The sequence below is a fragment of the Anguilla rostrata genome, chromosome 2, assembly GCF_018555375.3.
Source record: "Anguilla rostrata isolate EN2019 chromosome 2, ASM1855537v3, whole genome shotgun sequence".
Classification (NCBI taxonomy): domain Eukaryota; kingdom Metazoa; phylum Chordata; class Actinopteri; order Anguilliformes; family Anguillidae; genus Anguilla; species Anguilla rostrata.
Genome location: NC_057934.1, coordinates 42,309,492 through 42,329,954, shown reverse-complemented (window position 1 = coordinate 42,329,954; position 20,463 = coordinate 42,309,492). Strand labels below are relative to the sequence as shown.

The 20,463-nt window shown below is 47.2% G+C and overlaps 2 protein-coding genes across 6 annotated transcripts in view; both read left to right on the top strand.

Annotated features, from left to right (window-relative positions):
* Positions 1-556: 556 nt before the first annotated feature.
* Positions 557-9,165, top strand: telo2 (TEL2, telomere maintenance 2, homolog (S. cerevisiae)). Of its 2 annotated transcripts, none has more exons than XM_064322308.1 (21): positions 557-712; positions 1,224-1,576; positions 1,691-1,968; positions 2,133-2,201; positions 2,297-2,444; positions 2,653-2,755; positions 2,855-2,923; positions 3,118-3,259; positions 3,424-3,560; positions 3,766-3,845; positions 3,943-4,065; positions 4,734-4,822; positions 4,927-5,018; positions 5,291-5,407; positions 5,505-5,576; positions 5,689-5,862; positions 6,179-6,270; positions 6,478-6,577; positions 6,692-6,756; positions 6,994-7,109; positions 8,381-9,165. In XM_064322308.1, the coding sequence occupies exons 2-21, from the start codon at positions 1,236-1,238 to the stop codon at positions 8,497-8,499; spliced, it is 2,526 nt and encodes an 841-aa protein (XP_064178378.1). In that variant the 5' UTR covers positions 557-712; positions 1,224-1,235; the 3' UTR covers positions 8,500-9,165. The 2 variants fall into 2 exon arrangements, with proteins under 2 accessions (XP_064178378.1, XP_064178379.1); XM_064322309.1 differs by having other exon boundaries at positions 600-1,138.
* Positions 9,166-9,803: 638 nt separating this feature from the next.
* Positions 9,804-20,463, top strand: part of ift140 (intraflagellar transport 140 homolog (Chlamydomonas)) — a 31,232-nt gene continuing 20,572 nt past the window's right edge. The window contains exons 1-19 of one of the 4 annotated variants that reach the window (XM_064322301.1): positions 9,804-9,953; positions 11,564-11,717; positions 12,162-12,383; positions 12,497-12,618; positions 13,135-13,277; positions 13,633-13,808; positions 14,047-14,138; positions 14,452-14,558; positions 14,740-14,879; positions 15,306-15,509; positions 15,623-15,695; positions 15,853-15,944; positions 16,249-16,376; positions 16,497-16,614; positions 16,704-16,825; positions 17,129-17,270; positions 17,660-17,791; positions 18,067-18,102; positions 19,156-19,400. In XM_064322301.1, coding sequence (XP_064178371.1) covers positions 11,571-11,717; positions 12,162-12,383; positions 12,497-12,618; positions 13,135-13,277; positions 13,633-13,808; positions 14,047-14,138; positions 14,452-14,558; positions 14,740-14,879; positions 15,306-15,509; positions 15,623-15,695; positions 15,853-15,944; positions 16,249-16,376; positions 16,497-16,614; positions 16,704-16,825; positions 17,129-17,270; positions 17,660-17,791; positions 18,067-18,102; positions 19,156-19,400 — 2,441 coding nt within the window. In that variant the 5' untranslated portion in view covers positions 9,804-9,953; positions 11,564-11,570. Of the gene's footprint in view, positions 9,954-10,503; positions 10,846-11,560; positions 11,718-12,161; positions 12,384-12,496; positions 12,619-13,134; positions 13,278-13,632; positions 13,809-14,046; positions 14,139-14,451; positions 14,559-14,739; positions 14,880-15,305; positions 15,510-15,622; positions 15,696-15,852; positions 15,945-16,248; positions 16,377-16,496; positions 16,615-16,703; positions 16,826-17,128; positions 17,271-17,659; positions 17,792-18,066; positions 18,103-19,155; positions 19,401-20,463 lie in introns of those variants that run through there. The other 3 variants (XM_064322302.1, XM_064322304.1, XM_064322305.1) reach the window with 3 other exon arrangements.

The following is a 20,463-nucleotide window of genomic DNA, read 5'->3' as shown; positions in this document are numbered from 1 at the left end:
GTATAATGAACGTCATTTTTAAATAAATCACATTGGATAACACCGTCTGTTAAATGTCTATAAAACGTCATGGACTAGCACGTGATGTACTTTATTACAGTAGTTTTCATAATATTCGCACATACTCGAGCGGCTCTCAACTGCCTGCTCACTGCTCACTTGACCCATAGACCGTATGAACATAAACTTGACCACAGCTCCCAGTTCATATTCATATGGTTCACTTTGGGAGAGTTGCATACATACAGGCCAGTGCAAGTAACGCATCAATGATGAAGGCTCATGATGAAAACCGAGTACTAAGGTAAAATCATACAATAAAATCCGATACAGGCCGGTTTAAAAACACCTTAGGAAAATCTATCCTGACCATATCTGTCAGCACAGAGCGCCTATGCGAATCAGATTTTAACATTTACATTTTAATATCAAAAGTAGTGCAAATACATGTACAGGAAATAAAACGACAAACGTTGGAAATACAGCCTCATCTGAAACATTCTTGCTTGTATATCAATAATTACGGTAGGCCTACGTTTCTCAAGCACATTGCCTGCGGAACCTTTTATTTAGATTTAAGATTTCTAACACAGGTCTTTTTAGCAGCTGCACCGGCATGTTTTGAAAATGGCGGCGCGCATTAAGAATGCTGTTATGGGGTTTAGGAAAGGAATATCGATATTTTTGTGCTAGAATGTGTCATCGTTTTAAAGTAAGTTTCACTTAACAGCCTTCAGATATAACTGTTATATGTGTGGTTGAGTTGCAAGTTCATTACGTTAACGTGGCTTTACAGATCGCTCACAAGTAGCAAGTAGTAGTCGTCGTGTTCGAGTAGCAAGTAGCCTAATAACAGTGAAATAGAATGTTGGTGCATCTAGCAAGCTGTTTAACGAACTTACAACCAAGTAACCGGCTTCGCCTCGTAAAAATAATAGGCAAATCTAAGACGCTTGTTTACGAATTCGCCTGTCACGCAGTTGTGAATTGCCATGTCCTCGCTTGCTTTTACTGACCTGAAAGTTACAACACTGGGCATTAAAATTGGGTTTCGGTATTTTTCTTGAGTCGCTTCCATTCTCAGTTAAAATTTTAAAAGACGAGCACTACACCTGACGAAGGTGTACTTTACTTGCAGGTATGAGTTCTGATCAGATCATTAATTTGATATGTTAGTAAACCATACATGAAAATTTCAGTTTTTAATTTCCCTTTGCCTGCAGGACTGTTTTTAAATGGAGAATTCGCACAAAGAAGCGAAGGTGCGTCTGGAGGTTAGCCAGTATATCAAATCTCTGTCTACCTCCCAGGATGTTCACGAGGTGACAGACACCCTTCGCAAACTAGTTAGTTATTTGGACACTGAATCCCATGAGGAGATTTCACCCAGTGAGAGAGAAGAGTTCAACCGGACACAGTACACTGGTATCTTGAAATTTCTTCTTAGTAACCTGAAAACCAACAGACTGCATATCCTCACTTCTGCACAATGTTCCGAGCTGTGGGATGGCATGTTCCTCAGAGGTCCACCAGACCAGGCTCTGCTGGTGCTAATGGACTATATTGGTTCCTCCAGGTGAGACTTTTTTTTTTTTTGAGAATAAGGAATATTAAAATGATTATGCCATTGCGGTTTGCTGTTGGGGGTCACATGCCACATACCGTTCTGTTCTGGCTGCTTGTCCTCCAGCCCAAGTGCAGGTCTAGACAAGGTTGTGGGTGTGCTGGAGCGATACCTGCAGAGTGTCCGCCTGGCTGCTTTGCTGTGGTCTCGCTGCCAGGGATCCTTCTCCCCAGACTCCCCTCAGCTCAGAGAGACGCTCCTGGGACGCTTGGTGTCACTGCCTGACCTCACAGCCAACCGACTGCATCCGCATAACAGACCCCTCTTTCTTCCTGACCAATACTACCCCCTGCTGGCCAGGGTGTTGAGCACTACACTGGAGAGGACCTGCCAGGCTCTGAGAGGTGGGGCAGAAGCTCTAAATGTACCTTTTTGGGACTGTATGCAAGCTGTGCTGCCATTGATCCTGCTTACACACAGAATCCTGCTTACACACATACATGCTTTCACATGAATGGTACCTTGTGTAACCCTGTCTGTGATACCTCTGTTTTGGGAATTTATGCAGATAAACAGGACTGCTCCCTGAGCTTTGTGGCACAACTTCTGGGGAAGGCCTGTATGCAGGGCCATAGTGGTAAGTTGTGTCTGACTTGGGAAAAACATTTGTGTTAGCGTCTGTGTTTTATATATATATATATGACTTTGTGCTCTGTGTGTTTTGTTTATTAGAGCATATGTTTAAAGAGCTGGTGCCACGCCTCTCCACTCACACTCGCTCAGACATGGTGTGGCAGAGGGTGTGCTGGCGGCTGATGGAGGACGTTCCAGAGCGCTGGATGGAGAGCGTGGTCACAGGGCTGGTGCAGGCTGTGGAAGGGTGAGTGGTGCCACCCGTGATAAACGTGTCCATGAACACAAAATTCTATTATGGCTCTGATTCTTCCTCAGTTTCCTTTTGAAGTGTTTTTAAGGGATTAATCTGATATTTTTGTATAGTAGTCTGGCCAGAACTGCATTTCAGCACAATAAAACTGCAGTTTTTGTTGTGTGTGGTTTTTCCAGTAGCCTCTTTTCCATTTCTTTAGACCATGGGCTCTGTCCAGGATAATGGGGAACATTGTGGTGAAGAATAAAAAGGCTCAGTTTGTCATCACTCATAAACTCCTATTGCTGCAGTATAAGTATGAGGTGAGACACTGGGTGGTGCAATACAAGCAAGTTTTCTTGTGTGTGTTTTCACAATTTGTGCCTGACCATGAGACTCTCGTTTCTCTTCATTTCTCTCAGACCAGAGCAGTGTGCTCCCTGGTGGGATATCTGGCACAGGACAGGGAACGACGGCCGCTGCTTGTTCAGGTCAGGAATGCCTGCGCTTTGTCAGAGGAGCAGTAGCGCTTTCTTCCGTGCTGAATGGCGTTTTGTGACGCGGCAGTAAGCGTTAGCCTGAGTAACAGTACTTTGCGTAATGGTGTGTACGAGTATGCTCTGTGTACCTCTGTATTTCTGTTTAGCTTATGGAAGCGTATAGACGTGCGTGTGTGTGTGGGTAGGTCCTGCGGTCGCTGTGCCAGACGTGGGCGAACAGCAGCGCGGTCAGGCACACCCCGGTGGAGCAGCAGCTGTACCTGAGCCGGGCCTTGCTGCTGTGCCTGGGGCTGCTGAGCGAGTCCGAGCTGCAGGAGGTCCGCCCAGGTCAGCCCCGTCACCCCCATCACCGCTACCACCGCCCAGGCATCCCTCTGCCAGGCACAGTCACTCTCAATACAGTCAATACAGAGTTTTAGCCCCCGTTAGCAAGATTAGCGCTGACCTTGAGGATGACCTCAGTTCACGAGTTTCCCTCTCCTGACCCGTAGAACTGCTGCAGTGCATGCTGGGTGGGATGCAGTGCCACCTCGACAGCAGTGTGGTGCGGGTGCGGCGCGCAGGCATGATCGTAGGCGAGTGTCTGAGTGCCCGTTTGGACGCTGGCGGACCCCGACTCAAATTCCAGGTACCCTCTGATCCGCGAAACGCTTTGACTCCTTTTGACTTTAGGGTCATTGGAAGCTGAAGCATCAAGTACAGAATGCATTTTGTTGAATGAGTTTATTTCTCCCAGTGGTATCTTTTACAGTGGCAGACCTTGAAGGCATGTTAGCAGGTGTATTGTGCTCATTCTGTCCTGTGTTTTCTGACCACTGGTTTCTGGTCTGCAGTATGAGGAGGACGCGGAGGCGCGGGAGCTGCTGTCCATGATGGAGCCGCTCCCAGCAGAGGGCGCTGTGCCTCATGACAGGTGATGTCTGCCCCCACTCAGTCAGACTCCTGTCTGCTCTCTAGCTCCATAACCCTGTACCCCTTTTAATCCAATTTGCCTCTGTCACCCTTCATAGACCGAGCCCTCTTCAGAATAACCAAAGGTCAGAGACCAAAGAGCGGAGTTCACCTGAAGTCGTTACGCCCCAGACCTCATCATTACCACCAGCAGACCAGGACTGTGATTCAGAGCTGGACAGGTGAGGATGGACAGGCTGGATTCTGGCACAGCCTCATGCACCACAGTCACTCACTGCTATGACTGTTTATAAGCCAGGGATACTCAGATCTGGCCTTTGGGGTCAGCAGTACTGTTGGTTTCATTCCCACCCTCTAATCAGGGACTGGTTTAAACCCGAAGCACCAGGTGAGTGTAAGTTCTGGCCAATCAGTGACATTATTGGACTATGGACTATCTGGCAGAGGAGAGAGCAGCAGCACTACTCATCTCGAAGGCTGAATTTGAGTATCTCTGTTATAAGTAGGTCCTTGGTAAAGTCCTACATGTGCTGACCTGTGTGTGTGTACTGTAGGTGTGTGCATGTATTTGCGTGTACATATGTGTATATGTTTTATACATTTGTAAATCCGATGAATGAAGTTTTGTAACAAATGTTTTGCTTCTCCATTTGCATATCCATGTGGTAGTGTTTGTACTGTATGTGTTTATCTGTGGTGAGTAAGTGTAGCATGTTTGAACTGATCCAGCGGCTTATTCAGCCTTTGTGTTTGTGTTTTGTACATAAGGTTTTGCATGTCCGTTTGCATATCCACGTGATAATGTATTCTGTGCAATGAGTAAGATTAGCATGTTTAAACTGACCCGTGGGTCTAATTCATTCATAATTTGTGTTTGTGTATTTGACAGCGATGATGATCTCACCCCCTACGATATGTCTGAAGACAAGGAGATGACCAAAGCCACGCCTCCTCTCTACCTCAGAGACTGCCTGGAGGGTGAGCGTGGGGCCACGCCTTAGCCTGCTGGTAGAGCCGGGCCCTGCTGGTAGAGCCGTGTGTAATTCAGTGCTCTATCTCTCTTTCTCTCCTCCCCCCCTCAGCTCTCCTAACTTCTGAGGACCCGGAGAAGGTGGAGCTGAGCCTGCGTGCCGCAGCGGGGCTGGTGCGCAAGAACGTCTCCACGGCCAGAGAGGTGAGGGACGCGCCTGCTTTCACCCCTCCTGTCCCAGAGTGCCGTTTGGTGGCCTCAGTGTGTTTAATGTGCAGGGAGTGCTCAGTATGTGGGGTGTGAATACTCAGTGTTTAATGTGCAGGCTTTGGGAATGCTGTGTGTGCAGGGTGTGCGTAGGCTCAGTATGTGGGGTGTGAATACTCAGTGTTTAATGTGCAGGCTTTGGGAATGCTGTGTGTGTGCAGGGTGTGCTCAGTATGTAGGGTGTGAATACTCACTGTGCTTCTCTGCAGGTGAGTGTCCAGCTGACCAAAGTGCTGCTGCATCTGGAGAACAAGTACAACCTCCCAGGGTTCCTAAGCCAGCGCCAGGCTGCCATGATCGCACTGACTGTAACGGACTGCATTCCGGTAGGACATGGTCCCCCTATCAGTCTGCACTGAGACCTTACTGACATCCAAACAATTTTATGTAACTCTTTTCATCTGTTTTGTCAATCTCTCCCAGGTGACTGAGTTCTTGACCACAGAGTTCTACAGTCTGAATTACAGTCTGCGGCAGCGGCTTGATATATTAGAGGTGAGGCAGCAGAGTCAGTGTTAGACCACAGAATTCAGGTCTCTTGTGCTGTACGCTTTGTCATTCTTGTATACAGTGTATGGAGTTTCCCTCTGTGTGTCCTCTCTGTCAGGTCTTGGCTCTCTCAGCCCAGGAGCTGTCTGAGCCAATCACAGAGAAGAATCGGCCTACCCAGGGGAATCAGCCAGTCAGCACAGTGATGCCCTTGGACCCCTCTGATGCTCCCTTGCACTGGCAGAAGGTTGTGGAGCGCCGGATTCAGAGCAAGACAAGACGCTTTGCTAAAGTAGGTAACCCAGCTACAGCGCAGGCCTGAATTTGTGCAGGTTAATTGTATTAACACTATTGTATTATTATTATTGTGAGTAAAGCTTCAGTAATATATATATTCTTATATATCACACTGCCATTCATGGAAATCACATTTAACTGTGAAGGCAACTTGTGATTTGAACTGCCTCTGACGACAGTCTTTTATGAGATTGCCTTGAATCTCCCAACACAAATGAAAGAAGTGCTAGGGGTGCTAATATAGCATTCCATTCCATGGGCAGACTGGGTCATGATTATGATGAGCGGTGGTGCCTGTTGTTGTCTGGCAGGGAGTTGCTCAGCCCCCTGCTAGTGCCTGTCCAAACCGCTTTGCCCCCGTCGCTGGATTCTTCTTCTTCCCTTTGCTGCGCAGCTACGACAGGTACTTACTGGATCCTGAAAGAGTGGAGGAGTCCACCGTGGCTCGCACAATACTGTAACTGCTGGAGCATCTCTGTTTTTTAATTTGTGAATATCAGCATGACGATTTTTCGGTAAACACTGATTAATAAAACTTAGTAAAATTTATTGCATCATTGATTACCTATCTTCATCAATCCGGAGTAACTGCAGGTCTCTTTTGTCATAGGCCTCAGGTTACCTTTGACCTGCTGGGAAGTGACCACTTGGTTCTTGGGAGACTCATCCACACACTGGGGCTCCTGATGCACCTGGCAGTCAATGCCCCGGTACAGCACTGCTAAACTGGCCTTTCCTGTTCAGCTATAAGTGGTTCTTTACAACGCAAACAGAGCCTTATCACTTTCTGCAGTGTCAGGTGTAATACCCATTATGTCCTGCAGGTGGCCACTCAGATGGGCAGAAGTTTGCTGGACTTCGTGTGGGCTGTGCGCTACCATGCAGACCAGTGAGTAGGCCAGGGGCAGAGGCCGCTGTTGTGGGTGGGATGGAATGTGCTTAGAAGAAATTAGGAGAACATGCAAAAAAAAAACAAAAAAAAAAACCCTAGTAATTCTGAGCTGTTCCTCTCACATCAGAGATATTTAATGCTTTACTGGCTGTATCGCCCACATTATTTAATCCTGCTGTGAAATGCTGCTCCTCACATATCGTATCTGTTTAATTCTGTCACTTCCTGTCTCAGGGTGGTACGACGGGGTGTCTTGTTTGCTATCTGTTCGGTGTTCCTGAGTATGCCCAATCCGAACCTACTGTCAGAGCTCAGCGATCATTTGCTGGAGACCAGAGCCTGGCTGGCAGGTAAGACACTGGAGTAATAGCCATATGGGAGCCTATATGTATGTAGAAATAGGATATTTTTATGACAGCCAAGGCCGATTGCAAATATGTGAAAAACAGATATATTGGCGAGTGTGACTCAGTCTGCAGGGCTCTCGAACCGTATATAAATCCTCCACAATCACACCGTCTGGATTATGATCCCTTCTCAGTGTATTACCCTTTCTCCTGCCTCAATAAAGCAAAAACAAAAACTGAAAGGAGGGCAGACTGTCTGCTCTCCTTTAAAAACAAGAAAACATATATTGTGTTCAGTGTATAATCAATGATGTATCAATATTTACTATCATAATTCTGTTTGATTGTCTTTCAGTTAGATATTTACCTTGGTATCTTAGTATGTATAACCATTCTCATGTCAGATATATTTAATGTTCTCCCATGTTCTTATTTTTTGTGCTGTCAATCCCAGGATATAACTTAAATAGCTTTTCACCAGAGCAGGTTGTGGAGGTCAAAGATTTGTTCAGCATAGTACAGTAACATGAGAGGTTGGTCAGTGTAGCAGTTCAGTCAGGCAGTCAGGTTAAAAATACAGGACTGGGAGGAAGGGAGACTACAGAGCTTCACAGCTGCATTGGTTCTCTTAAATGACGGGGACCACAGTCACCGTGCACCTTTCATAACCTGCTACTCAAGGCTGGTTCCTGGCATCTGGAAACTCTGCGTCAATCGGGGATGTCCTGGTCTCATTTTGGAGAGCGGCAGCCCAGCTGTATTGACAGGGGGGCTTCAGCGGAAATGGGGGACAGGAAGTACAGCAGAGGTTTCAGGATGTCCTCTGAATGGGGACTATCTGCGTGACGTGCTTTGTGATCCGGGAATCTTTCATTACCTGCTGAGTAAATTCCAGCACTGTAAAATGGACCGTGGTTTCATTGTATATTAAATCTATAATATAATAGATGTTAAATATACACATTTTTCACGTTTCTCCACATTTAAAAATTAGTAATTAAATCGTGTTTCTTTCAATTCAGTGCTGGTCGAACAGACACGGAAGCACAGTTTTGTCTCTCTTCACACGCCTTCTAGGAAGGTTAGAGTTACATTGCCATTAAATTCTGCAGTTGTGGTCTGTTTAGCCTTTAGTGGACCACAGCAGTGGCTCAGGGTCAGATTTAGCTTCCTTACCCATGATTGGTTGCTATGCTTTATGTTCATTTCTGTCTCCTGCTTCCTTTTTAAAATGGTTAATGTACTGATTGTGCTGACTCGTCTGTCCTGGGCAGATGTGGCGGAGGGGGACCCAGACTCTGACTGCAGGAGCCTGGCCATGCAGTGTCTAGTGATGCTGGAGAAGAGTTTGAAAGCAGGGCTGGAACACCCAACCATGGCTCTCCAGCCATAACGGGGCGGGGGTGCTAAAAAAGGTGGAGAAGAGGGGCTTGGGGGGCGGAGGCTTGGGTGGCCTTCTCGTAAACGGGTCTTCATACAGGTCTGTCGCATCCGGAACAGTGTGTCCAGCCAGAATGCTACCACACACAGTACGCACGCTTCTAAGCCATTTTCTTGCCGAAATATTTATAGACTGGTCAAGAGGATGGGAGTCACTGGGACAGAAATAAGCCTTTGGAATTTTAACAAGGAAGGAGGCTGTCTTTTTTCTCTCTTTCCTGTGCCAGAGGATCTGGCCCAAAATCCTTCTTCTGTACAGGTGTTTACAGAGGAAGTTGTGTCACCCCCTGCCCCCACAAACAGTCACATCCTTCTTCCTTACTGCAAACGAATGTGTATGTTCTATATGCCCCTCAAGTGTGTCCTTTTTTTTTGCTGTTCATGGTAAGCGTTGTAATTAATTTTTTATTTTTCTTCAGTGATACCAACAGTAAAGTGATGGAATTAATGTATAAAAACCGAAAATGAATCTTGTGTAGAACAGAAAGACATTTTCAATAAAGAAAATGATTGCACTCATTGTTTTCTAAGTGAAGAGATTTTTTTTTTTTTTTTTTGCTGCTGTTGACACCAATTATTTTGTGTACTAAATGTCACCATACTGCAGTAACAGGTTAGATATGCAGATGAGCAAGGTGGTATATTGGATGGAATATGTTATAAGAATAGTGGTGGATTCCACCAGTGTGCCATGATACAAAGTATTGAAAAATGCTCAGAATGAATTTAAACCCACTCACTGTATCGAAAAGGTGCATCAGCACTTCAGTTGAAGGATAGTCTAAATTTGAAGGTTGGTCATTATTACATAAGGTCATCTCACAGTACAGTCATGTTGTCTTTTTCTCGAGTTTCTTTGATATTTTATCATTTGGCTTGTGATAGCATATCATGAATATTGTATCTAAGTGTTGCCTATGCTGCCAGTAGAAATTTCAGTATATGTAATGCACACTAGTTTTTACGATTATGTACTAAAGTCCTTTTGTCATAGTTCTGTAGGTGGGTTACATAATAGTAAAAAAGACAACATTAAGATATTGAGCAAGAATTTTTAAGCAAATGCAACTAGTTCGTTACGAACGACTGCATCCTTCAAATTAAATAAATTACTGGTTAATTACATTTGTTGGCTCGACCGCAACAGCGGGGACAGTCATACCAACGCCAATGTCTGTGACTGAAAACCTACCGGTTTTCCGAACGTTCCCGAAATCAAATTCGACTGCTTCGGTAATTTCCGTAACTCCTCCCAGCAAATCTTTGTGGAGGTTGTCGGGGTAACGAGAAGCGACGCCGCTTCACAAGACTGAAAGAAAAACATTGGTGGAGTTTTGTCCATCTTTCGCCACGTTTATGTTCTGTATAATATCAACTTTTTTACTACCAGAGGACAAATTTGTTCAGGTAAACTTGTTAACAGTAGCTATTGCATTGTAACTAAGTTGATTAGGGAAAGACCCGCGAACCAAGCTAGCTTGTTGGCCATTTACTGCAGCAGGCCTGATAGCCATGTAACTGTTAGATTAACGTTAGCTATCGATGTAAAAGGTCACAACTATATAACTTACCTGTAATGTCAGCTCGATGCATGGTTTATTTATTTAAGAACGATATGAAAATACGCATTTGGCTATTTCTGACTGTGATCTAGTAAGCACGTAAGAAACGGTTGAAAACAATCTGAAAAAAAAATGTTACTTTCTGGCAGCTATACTTACCACAAATAGCTACGATAGCGGCAGCAAGCCAGATGGTTAGCTAGCTTGCTAGCTAATCTCTACTGTTTACACAGAATGATTGCTAATTTGCCAAGACACGTAAACTCAGTTTAGGCAACCGACTGGAAGATAGATTAGTACGCTACTGGTTTGCTGGTTCTGTTTGTTAGTTAACGTTGGCTACGTTGTGATTTTTTTCTAAGATTGTTTGCCTTGAGGGTAAAGACTAAAGACAGAACCTAGCCAGCTCGTCTTAATAACCCAATGAAAACCTTCATCATTTCAGTGTAGCGTTAACGTCACTATGATACATCTAGCCAGCTGCAACGTTGCCCCTGCATTGGCAATCTGGTTAGGTAGCTAGATAGGCTTAAAATAGAGGAAGAATCGCAGCTGCTTTCACATTCAGATGATTAACTATAAGAGTTAGCTGTTATTCGTCTTCCATAATGTCTATTTTAGTAGATATTTAAGTATGCTAGATTTGCGTGTTTGGCCAAGTTTAGTACGTGGAAAAAACTTGCTTATTATAAGCGACCTACTGAATTATCCGATGCCATCAAGTTCAAGAACAGAAAGTATGTAAACACATTTAATTGTTATGGGAGCAATCATAAAGTTCTAGATGCGAGATTAAATGTTATTTAAACACGTGATTGTTCATATTTCAACCTGTAGGTCTTCATCAGAACAGGTTTCACAGTTCACACAGGCCTGTTAAAACAATTCACCCCATGGATTCCATGTAACTGTTGAAAAGAGCAGTGCATAGACCCATAGACCCTAGGACACAGTAAAAAAAGCATAGTTGAACGTGGGGGAAAATAAACTGTCAAAATAAAACTAAACATATGTTTTCAATATGGAGCACTATGGCATAAGGAGTAATTAACCTAAGTAATGTAGTCTCCTATAAATCTTTTTATGTAAACATTGGACCAAACAGCATAGGAGCAAAGACTACGTAAAGAGATGTCTTTAGGAGAAAAATAACACTGAAAGGTTAAAAGACTACACCATGTTAATGTTTGCAGGTAGTTAAATCCTTCATGGATTTAAGAACAAAAAGATAGGGTTGTATGAATGAAAAATGTGAAATATGAACATCAGATTGGAACAGTCTTGAATGTATGGTAATTTGTTGCAAGAAGAAATGAAAAATTGTTGAACAGCTAACATAAGGGTAAGCAAGAGTGAGGCCATGAAATAATCGTCAGGCTGTAAAAAACTACAAATTAGGAGTGTGTGTTGGGGTAGATTTTTCTTAACCATTGACTGTATTTTCTTGTTCAGCAGCAGGGGCATGGCAGTGTACTTTGATCACAGAATTGAGGCCCCAGAGTCAAATGGTCCCCCGTGTCAAATCGCATGGCACTCCACACATCCCGTCTTAGCGGTGGCCTCAGCCAGTTCCACAGCTGGTGGCTGCGTCGATCTTTACCTCCAGCAGGTGAATCGCGCTTCGGAAAAAGACCTCTGAACTAGTGATGGGAGTGCGAGGCTTTTATGAACCCCATAATGGGTGGAGCTATGACAGCCGGGCAGTCGCTGACAAGCAGAATTTTGTTTCCGAATACGACGACTGGCTCAGTCATCGCATTCAGAGTTTCTGATTGGGTGAACATACCATATGATGGTCAGTGCACATTGGGGTTCAAGAGTCCTCACTCTCCCAGCAGTACTTTTAGCTATCTTTCAAGTTTTGCTTGTTTTGGCTGGCATTGTATTCTGTAATTTTATTTGTGTTTATCTTTGTCACTATTAGTAACCAAAGTGGCCCTTGAATAATGTATAATATTATTTATAGTATCATGATGAATTAAACATCAAAATAAAGGGGTAATGGGTTTTCTCTTGTGCCATAATGTCTTTGTTTCCTGGCTCCGTCACACAGGGAGAGCATGTCGCCAGCTGCCACGCGGAGCGCTCCCTCCAGCCGTCGGTGCTGCGCTGGCACCCCAGCAGGTCGACGCTGGCCGTGGGCTGGGAGTCGGGGGAGGTGCTGCTGCTGACTCACCCCGCCGGGGAGCAGAGCAGCCTGCCGGCCACTCACAGCGCCTGCGTCACCCTGCTGGACTGGAGCAGCACCGGGAGCCGCCTCGTCACGGGAGACCAGGTGCGCTCATCCCCAGGCCCCGCCCACGCTCCACCCCTTTGCCCCGGAGACCTGCCTTTCGCAGCTCAGTGCTGCTGCTCGTTCATTTGCGCTGCCTCTGTGTTTGTCTGCAGATGGGTGTTCTGGCGCTGTGGAAACTGGATCCCCGCGGGAGGGTGCAGGGCTCTTGCATTGTCAAACACGAGTACGGCAAAGCCCTCACCTACTCTGTGTTTCGACCCTTGCCCCCAGGAGAGTGAGTATCCCCCAGCGCTGTACCACCAGGAAAGGTTTCACGCACAGCAGTGTTTATTCATGAGTCATGTGCTGCAGTTCAACGCGTCCTTCACATGGAAACACGTATGTGGTGAAGGCTTTCAACTTCCCTTGGCTTTCCATGGAGCTTAAAGAATGTTACCATTTGAGAGAGGGCTTGGCAGTCTTTATTGTTACGCAGAACGCAGCTCTGACAAAAAAAATCAAAACTTTATAGCAAACAGCTGTTTTGCAATTCATTTCTGAGGATGAACTTGAGATTGGTAATCTCAGGATAAATCAAAGATAAGTATTATGTCAGTAATGGAAAAGTAGATAGCTAATATTACAAGTATATGAATTTAACTTACAGTATATTTTCTACTGGTAGACTGTATGCCATCGTAAGATAGTTCATACTTCTCAGTTTGGGAGAAAATATGGTGGATTCACGACTGTGCATTTGCCCTTCCTGTGTGAGAGGCGTGACTGCTCTGCTCTGCTGTGCTGTGCACAGGGACGTGATCCAGCTGGCCCGGGCAGCAGTGAGCGGAGACGAGAACGCGCTGGACATGTTCAACTGGAGGAAGGCCGGCAAGGGGGCCTCTCTGAAGCTGGGCTCCCTGGAAGGCCTGACTTTCTTTGTCAGCACTGCTGATGGTCAGACCAACTGTCCCCCTGTGTCCTGTTTCAAAGTACCTGCTGCACAGCTGTTAATTAAGTGCAGAAATAATACTAAAAATGTGTATTACTTTCTGGTCCCTTCTGGTGTGTTATGATGGGCTGTGTGGATGAGTGAGGTGATTGCTGTAAAGCTGTGTTCCCTCTGTTCTGGTGGGATAAACTGTATGTGAATTTGTGTGTGTAGACCTGTGTTTCCTCTGTACTGGTGAGGTAAACTGTGTATGTGTGTGAGATTTGTGTGTGTGTTAACCTGTGTTCTGTCTGTACTGGTAGGGTAAACTGTATGTGAGTGAGATGTGTGCGAGTGTAAGCCTGTGTTCCCACTTTACAGGACACGTGCACTGTGTGGATGAGAAGGGCAAGAGTAGCCCCGTTTTGACTGTGGACAGCCCTGTGCAGAAGTTGCTGTACCTGGAGAAGCGAGACGTGCTGGCTGTGATCACAGAAACCCTGATGCTGTCGCAGTACAGCCTTGGGCCTGAGGGGGGAGCCCAGGAGCTCATAAAGGTACCAGTGATGTCATGACACACAGTCAGGGGCTTCTGTAATACCAGCACCATACAACACATTGCATCACTAAATAACCTAACTTTCATTTAAGAAGCCATTAGTTAATTCAGCAGACTGAAATCTTTTATTGTATAGCCACACAGTTTTGGTGGGTTATTGTACTTCTGCCTTAAAGCTTGTTGTGTTATCCGTGTGTGCTGCTGTGTGAGTGTGTGTGTTTGGTGTTTGCTGACAGGTGAAGCTGAGCGGGAAGAGCGGGCAGTTAGCAGACATTGCCTGGGCCAATCACGGCCTCCTCATCACTGCCACGGGGGATCAGGTCATCAGGTAGGGAAGGGCAGACAACATGGCAGCTGCTTCACTGCCAGACATGCCTCATTTTAACAGTCACCCAGGAGGCAAGCAGCACCATTTTTACAGTGTGTTTGTCAAATATTGTGACAGAAACTGACTATTGTGTCTGTGCAAGTGCTGTTGTAGACTGTGAAAATGCAGTTAACCTCTCAAAATGTAACTAATGTGGTTATATACTGAATTGTTAATATAATTTTATATATATAATCTTATGTATAATTAACAGATGAAGAGTAGTTAGGTGATGTAACCTCACATAGCCTGAGAGGAGTGGTTTGTGTCGTAGACTGTGGGACCTGGAGAGGGATGACAACTACGCGCTGTCTCTGGATGAGGGCCTGGGCTTCGAAAAGGGCGAGACGCTCAACTGCGTGTCGTACTGCGCGGCTAAAGGTAAACGTGACAGCCCCGAGTTGGCTGTCTGTCATACAGGAGAGGTGTTTTGTTATGGCTGGACAGCACTTTTGTTATGACTGGACAGCACTTGAATTAAAGCAGTTTATTTTGCTTCTGTTGTACTTTGGGCGATAGTGAGCTATGCTGGATGTGTAATTTGTCATCGGTCCCTTCGTAGACATCATCGCCGCAGGAACAGGCCGAGGCCGTATCGCCATGTGGCAGAGGGTGTCTTCCTTGAGCCTTGGGGAAGAGGCCCAGGGCCAGTGGAAACTCCAAACACCCACTGAGTTTGAAGGGAACATCACCCAGCTGCAGGTATGGGCACATTTCACTGCGAGGCATGTGTTCAGGGGGACGCATTTCACTGTGACGCATGGGTTCAGGGAGACGGACACCTTTTGGGGAGGCAGACACTTTTTAACACAGGGCTGGCCATTCACCTGGGTTACAGTGTAGTATAATGAGTAGCAAACTGGGTTTATAACCCTATAAGGTTGTTGGTTCTATCCCCTGGTAGGGCACTGTACTGTCGTTGTATCATTGAGCTGAAAGTCGCTCTGTAAGTTGTGTGAATGTAAGTCGCTCTGGATAAGAGCATGTGCTAAATGCCGGTAATGTAATGTAATGTAATTTGGAGTACGTATGTTCTCCCTTTCTCCATGAATGAAACCTCTGACCTCTCTTCATCCTTCTTTCTTTAAATATCTCCATGGAAACTGGCTTGTGTTTGTCTGTGCTCAGTGGGGCTCCAGCCTGAACCTCTTGGCGGCCAACGGGGTGAGCACCGTGCTGATCCTCTGCGAGCACGTCATGTCCGCCCACTTCAGCCAGCAGGTGGCGGCGGTGCAGCTGACTCCCAGCCAGCTCAGCCTGCACAACTTCGGCTCGGGGAGCCAGCTCAGCCTGCGCTGCGACTCGCACGTCAAGGGCGTCTGTGTCACCAAGGTAGGACCGAGGAGCCCCCCCCCCCGCGCTCGCCCTAGGGCCCGCCGGTAGAGCGGCCCGACCCGGCCAGGGAGCTCCCGGGCCGGCTGTGACCGCCTCTCCTCCCTCTGCAGGACACCGTGGCCGTGTGGAACGGGAAGCAGGTGACCGTCTACGAATTGTCAGGAACGGCGCTGCGCAGCGCAGGTACAGCACAGCACAGAGACACTCTGCGCATTCTGATCTTACGCCTCTCCACATCCTATGTCCCAGATTTCCGATTATAATTGTCCCGTTGACGGTTACTGTGGATTTTCTGTGTTTGTGGTGTGTAATCCCTCGCCTCTCTCCTTATCGAACGCAGGCTCTTTCCCGTGTGAATCCCAAACCCTTGCCATGTATGAGGAAAATATCTATACTGTAGAGCCCAACAGGGTGCAGGTCCGCACCCTACAGGTAAGTCTCCTGTACGCCGCCCCCCCCCCCCCTCCCTGGCCCCTGTCCCTCATTCCCACCCCCGTTCCTCCACCAACCCTGGGCTAGAACACAACCTGCCTGTCTGAGTCAGCTGTTAGATCTTCTGGTTTTAATGACTTTCTGCTTCATTGTAACATTATGAATCAGTAGATACAATTAGATACTCAACATAAGAAATTAAGCCTCAATATATGTGTGTGTGTGTGCATGTGCGTTTGCGCATGTGTGTGTGTGTGTGTGTGTGTGTGCATACTCCTGAGCCCTGTTCTGTTCTCTCCTTTAGGGCACAGTGAAACAGCTCCTGGTGTTCTCTGAAGTGGAGGGGAACCCGGTTCTCTTGAGCGTGTGTGGGTCCTTCCTGGCAGTGGGCACGGACACCGCACACTTCAAACTCTTTGACTTATCCCGCAGGTCAGTACAGAGAGCGTAACCGTGGGCGTCCATTTTCTTTTCCTGTACAGGCAGCCGGGCAGCAGGGCTGTGTCCATCCCTAGATCCCTTATCCCTTTATTCTGCTCCTCCTCTGTGCAGGGAGGCCAAGCCGCACTGCAGCGCTAAGAACCTGAGCGAGGTGGCGTCGAACGTGGGAGCCCTGCTGTCAGTCAAGTGCAACGCCAACGGCAGTCAAGTCAGCATCCTGGTCGCTCAGGTGATTAAGGAGCCCGGACACAAGTACAGCCTCCTCAGCAGCCTTCCCCCGAACCCGGCCTTAATGCTCCGTCTGGCTTCGTTTTCCAGGTGAGCGGGAGGCCTGACCACAAGGTCTACTTCTACGACGTGGAGATGGACACGGTGTCGCACTTTGACTTCTTCACTGGCCGACCACCGAGCGGGGTATCGCAAGCAGAGGACCCGGAGAGGTAAGGGCGCCGTGTTGATACACGTTATAGCTCTGTCCTCAGGTCTTATAAACATACTGTATTTTGTATTTTTGAACTTAAATGAAATCTACTCTCGATACATCCATTACTCTAAAACCTTTCAGAACTGGACCACAGTGCTGTTGTCTCTTAGTAGTATATGTCAACTATATGTCAAAGTATTTTTCTATATATTTTTTGAATGTGAAACATTCACTTCAGTTTCTTATGGACGCAGATGGCTTGACCGGCAGCAGGTTGTGTGAAATGAGTGTAGCTTCTCGGCCTGCGTGTCTTTTACAGTGGCCCGTCCCAGAATGCCGAGCTGCGCGGCCGCTGCCCCATCTCCCAGTTCTGGGACGAGAGCGAGCCGCGGCTGTTCGCCTGCGAGACGGTGCGGACGGCGGACCCCCGCCGCTCCTCCCTGCCTGACGGCCTGGGGGAGGTAGGAGCGAGCCCACCCTCCCTGCCGCACACCTGCGTTTCATCCTTCTCCCTTTATACACACTGAGGGCCTGACTTACTGAGGCCTTTAACGTGTAAACAACCTTTTTGCACACACAAAACCAATAACACAGCCAATGATTGGTGCAAAACAAATGCCATGACCAATCATTGGTCATGTTACTGGTATGCTTTTTGTCCTGATTTGGAATGGCAAAACTTTATTTGCATCCTCATGCCTGTATTTGTTTATGATGTCCAGGCAAGGATAGACTGGCGTACGCATCCTCCACCCTTGCTTTTCACTGCAACCTGCATCAGCTCAAGTGCACAGACATTGCATTTGCAGGACTGCTCCTCATTGAAAGCTGGTGGCTCCTCTCCCTGCAGGTGGAAGTGCTGGTGGTGTCCTTCTTCTGCACCCAGGAGCACGGGCTGCTGCTGCAGGACTCCTACCTGAAGCCGGCGGGAATGCAGGCCCTGCTGGCGCTCGACGTGCCTTTCTATTACTTCTCCTGCAAGGTAGGGCCAGGAGCGTCCGTCCCCAGCCTCCCCTGTCCCGGGCTGACCCCCTCTCCGTCACAGGTCCCTGTGTCCTCTCCCATACCACGCTCTTTATCGCTGCCTCTGCCCACCTGTTCTGTTATTTTTTGGATTTTGACGACTCCGGGGTACTGTTTCCTTTCCATTTCACTGCTTGTGTTATTTTCTCCATTTCGCCCTCCATTTTCTCCATTTCGCCCTCTGTCCTGGGCCTGTCTCTTGGGGGTCTGTGTTCTGGGGCGTCCTCTCGCCAGCTGCGGTTTCGGAGGGGCTCTGTCTTCCTCCCGGTTGTGAGTATCTCCCTCCGCAGGTGGGCGCTGCCGCCCCGGCCCGTCCCTCCCTCTGAGCCCAAACACCACACCGCTGCTCCCCAGCGCTCCTGTCTCACCGCACACATGCTAGTACACATGGAGCACGCAGTGTCAGCAGAAGTTTGCTAATTTAGCATTTTTGTTACGTTTCCAAAATACGAGAGGTCAGCTGCTCTTGCTTTCATTCCATTCCAACACATTTCTGTTTGCGCAGGCTTTTATAGTTTGTAGTGTGTGGGAAAGATTGAAAGATACTGGAGCGTGGAAACCAAAGAAAGATAAAAGACTGAGCGTATGCTGCTTTGCCTCACACTGGGAAATGAGCAAACCTGGCGTGAACATGTGACCGTATGACTGAAACTCTAGGATAAAATGAGATAACCTGGTGTGAACATGTGACCATATGAGAGAAACTCCAGGCCAAACTGAGATAACCTGGTGTGAACATGTGACCATATGAGAGAAACTCCAGGCCAAACTGAGATGACCTGGTGTGAACATGTGACCATATGAGAGAAACTCCAGGCCAAACTGAGATAACCTGGTGTGAACATGTGACCGAAACCCTAGCCTAAACGTATATATACTTGAATCCAGTATATTGTATTACTTTGTAGTTCTTTTTTCCCCAATAATTCCTGTGTGGCAAAACCATTTTGATGAGGTTTTCAGCTGCTTTTGTAGGCTCAAGAAGCTTTTTTCCCCAGGTCTCCAGTCAATATGTTATCCGAGTATTTTATATTTTATTTTCCCTCATATCCCAGTGCACTCATATCTCAGAACTCTAAAGTTCTGTAACAGCATCCACCGCGAGAAATTCCACATAGCCTTTCTCAAAGTAGTCGCACTCCTGCGTATAATCTATTATTTTTCTGAAGTACTTTGGGCTGCAGATCAGTGTATGAAAATGTGCATTAATATTATTATTATTATTATTATTATAGTCAGTATGTGCAGTCAGTCAGTGCTTTGAAGATCAGTTATAACAGATGAGTTTTATTATTCCTACCTTCACTCCTGTTTCTGTGTCAGCCTGGAGAAGGAGAAGCGGACAGCGAGGAGCCTCCTGGCCCCGCCCCTGCCCCGGCCCCGCAGTCCTCTGCTCCCCCCGGCCCGCAGGCCTCAGGCCCCCCCATGGTGTCTCGCAGAGCGTTCCGAGACTTCGTGGGCCTGGAGGAATGCGACAAGCCCACCCGCGACGCCATGCTCAACTTCAGCTTCTACCTGACCATCGGAGACATGGACGAGGCCTTCAAGTCCATCAAGCTCATAAAGAGGTAACAGCGGGCGGCGATGACTCCATAGGAAACGGACTCAGAGCCGAAATGGCCGCCGATTTTTGCTCTCTGACTGAAGTGACTTGATATGTGAAACGGCAGTGGACACGTAACCTCGTGCTGTGGTGCTTCGGGCTGATTGTGGGTCAGTGAGACAGGATTGGGTGAGACAGGGTGGAGGCGGCTTGGCAACACTGGACTCAGCGGGCGGAGGGGGGGAGGGCGGTTTGAGGGGGGGGTGGGACGTGCCGGGCGCCACGCGCGCTGGGCATTGTGTGCCGCTGCGCCTCTCTCTGCGCCGCTTTTCAGGACAATCCGGGGAAACATTAAGCCCGTTCAGTCGCAGCGTACGCTTCGAAGTGGGAGATGTATTTTCTGCAGAGTATTCATAGTGTGGCCTTGACTCTCCACACACAGTCTCTGTGGGCTTTCATTGTTAAGGTAGCCAGAGCCCAACTCCTATGCACAGACGCACTTTGTTGTAGTTTCTTTTGATGATCTCTCACTTACGACTGTCAAGCCAAAAATAGATGGAACAGAAAATGTCTTGGATTCTAAAATAGTTTCTAAGGCCTCTTTGGGCTCTCTACGATGTCATCAGAAATCATCATTTACGAACAAGCGCACACATTGCGCACGTGCACACATACACGCGCACACACGCGCTCACATGAAGACGCACACGCCCATTAGAAGCGCGCTAATGGCTTGGATATGAAATATGTTCGACTGCCAGGTTTTCCCTCGGTCACATAAATACTTGTAGATATCATTTGAGTTCTTAGCTTCTCAGGAACTTGCGCTGCCCTGTCTGGAGCATAACAGCAAGCATTTATAAAGACCTGATAAATAGTTTTCAGCTGGGGTCATAATCTTCAGCCAGGAAATATGGCGTGCGATTTCGATACCGAAGCAAGTCAGCCAAAGGACCTGCATAAATTCTGTTTACCCCGACTGCTTTATGTCTTGTTATGTCTGTGCATATTTGAGCAGAAGGATGAATCATTACCGCGTATCCTTTGTGCTGGGGGCTGAAGCGCGCTGTCCTGTACTTGAGGAAAAA

Excerpts from the sequence above, each read along its gene's own strand:
- telo2 (XM_064322308.1), top strand. The coding sequence starts at position 1,236 with ATGGAGAATTCGCACAAAGAAGCGAAGGTGCGTCTGGAGGTTAGCCAG. Across the intron at positions 2,202-2,296 it reads CTGTATGCAGGGCCATAGTG|AGCATATGTTTAAAGAGCTG; the intron begins GTAAGTTGTGTC and ends TTTGTTTATTAG. Across the intron at positions 4,066-4,733 it reads TGTGATTCAGAGCTGGACAG|CGATGATGATCTCACCCCCT; the intron begins GTGAGGATGGAC and ends TGTATTTGACAG.